At 56.9% G+C, this 1,472-nt stretch overlaps 1 protein-coding gene across 1 annotated transcript in view; it reads right to left on the bottom strand.

The window, feature by feature from the left end:
- LOC123189540 (SWI/SNF complex subunit SWI3A homolog) overlaps positions 1-1,472 on the bottom strand; it is a gene marked incomplete at its 5' end in the record, with an annotated part of 6,268 nt that extends 4,796 nt beyond the window's left edge. The window contains 2 exon segments of the mRNA XM_044601978.1: positions 795-1,321; positions 1,428-1,472. Of these exon segments, the coding sequence (XP_044457913.1) occupies positions 795-1,321; positions 1,428-1,472 (572 nt within the window).

The following is a 1,472-nucleotide window of genomic DNA, read 5'->3' as shown; positions in this document are numbered from 1 at the left end:
CGGTACCTCAGTGTCGGTTCAACTCATTATATTTGCACCACTGAGGATATCCGGTTGCACCACTCTGCTCGCGGGATTAACATGCCCTCTAAAGTGGTTGAACCGGTGTGGCTATTGTTGGTTGCACCGGTTCGGTCTTCGACTGCTAGTTTTCTGCCCGTTGGGCTCAAAGCAGGCCGTACCAGTGGTTCAGAGTCAGTTGAACCGGTCAGTCAGCATCTAAACCGATTCAGCCTTTCAACGGCTAGTTTGAGAGGGTGGAGTATGAATACTATACTTGGCTGGCTTTGGTAGGTTATTCGTGACCTTGGGAGTATTTATTGACCTTCCATGCACAATCCGGATACTGGATATCTGGAAGCGTCTCATCGAATAATGAGATATTTGGCGGGAAGTCACGGTGCATGGTCCAATAGAAATGATTGCCTATACGTCGATGTTATGTATGATGCTGATCGGGCTAATTGCCTTGATGATGTCCTTGTGGGAGGAAACTTTGTATCCTTGGGAGGAGCAAGAAGCAATCGACAGCGTCCCAATCTAGTGTTGAAGCATAGTATAGAGATTAGAGAGCCATGTCAGTGTGTTTGAGATGTTGGATGAGAATCCTTCTGTGGGAGCTGAGGCCACTAACAAAATGGCCGAACAATGTCAGTGATCAATGTCGCGAACAATCCTGTTCGGCATGACCGAACTAAGCGTGTGGAGATAGATCAGCAGATCACTTCGTCGTCAAAGAATGGCTTGAGTACAGAACACGGTCTATGATACAAAATATCAAAAATTGGTAGTACCTTCAAGGTTTCCACCTTGCCGTCCTTGCACTCGTCGCTGCAGAAGCCACATATAGGCCCCTTCCCAGGCGTCCACTCCCCGAACACATCGGTGTACGAGGTCAGCTGAGGGAGGCGGAGCGGGCCGTCCCCGGTCACTCCTCCCAATCTCTCCTCCACGAAGTAGGACGCCGGCGGGCGTGGCGTCACCTGCAACCCCAGGGGCGCCTCTACGACGGCGCCCGGCCCAGGCTGCTGCGCCGCGGGGCGGGAGGAGGTGGCGGAGAAGTTGATGAGGCCGGAGGCGTCTAGGAAGCCAAATAGCTTCCGGAGGAGCGTGGCGTCGCCGACGAGCGCCTTGCGGACCTCGGTGAAGGTGAGGCGGCGGGCGGGGTCCTCCCGGTACTTATTGATGATGTAGTCGCGGTACTCGCGGTAGATCCGGGGGTTCCGCGACGCCGTCCCGAAGCCGGTGCCGCCGGCGCCGCCGAAGAAGTCCGGGAGCGCCTGGCGCTCCGTCTCGTGGATGTCGTCCCAGCGGAACCAACCTGCGGGGCGGAGGACGCGCAATTGGTGAGGCGGCCAAGCTTTCTGGCCCACGCGGCCCGGGCATATAACCCTAGTAGGAGCGCGAGTCGGGGAGGGAGCGCTTACCGGACGAGGCGGGGATGGTGTAGGGCTGGCGCGACGGCGGCGCCT

The sequence above is a fragment of the Triticum aestivum genome, chromosome 2A (genome assembly GCF_018294505.1).
Source record: "Triticum aestivum cultivar Chinese Spring chromosome 2A, IWGSC CS RefSeq v2.1, whole genome shotgun sequence".
Lineage (NCBI taxonomy): Eukaryota > Viridiplantae > Streptophyta > Magnoliopsida > Poales > Poaceae > Triticum > Triticum aestivum.
This window is presented reverse-complemented; position numbering and strand designations above follow the sequence as displayed.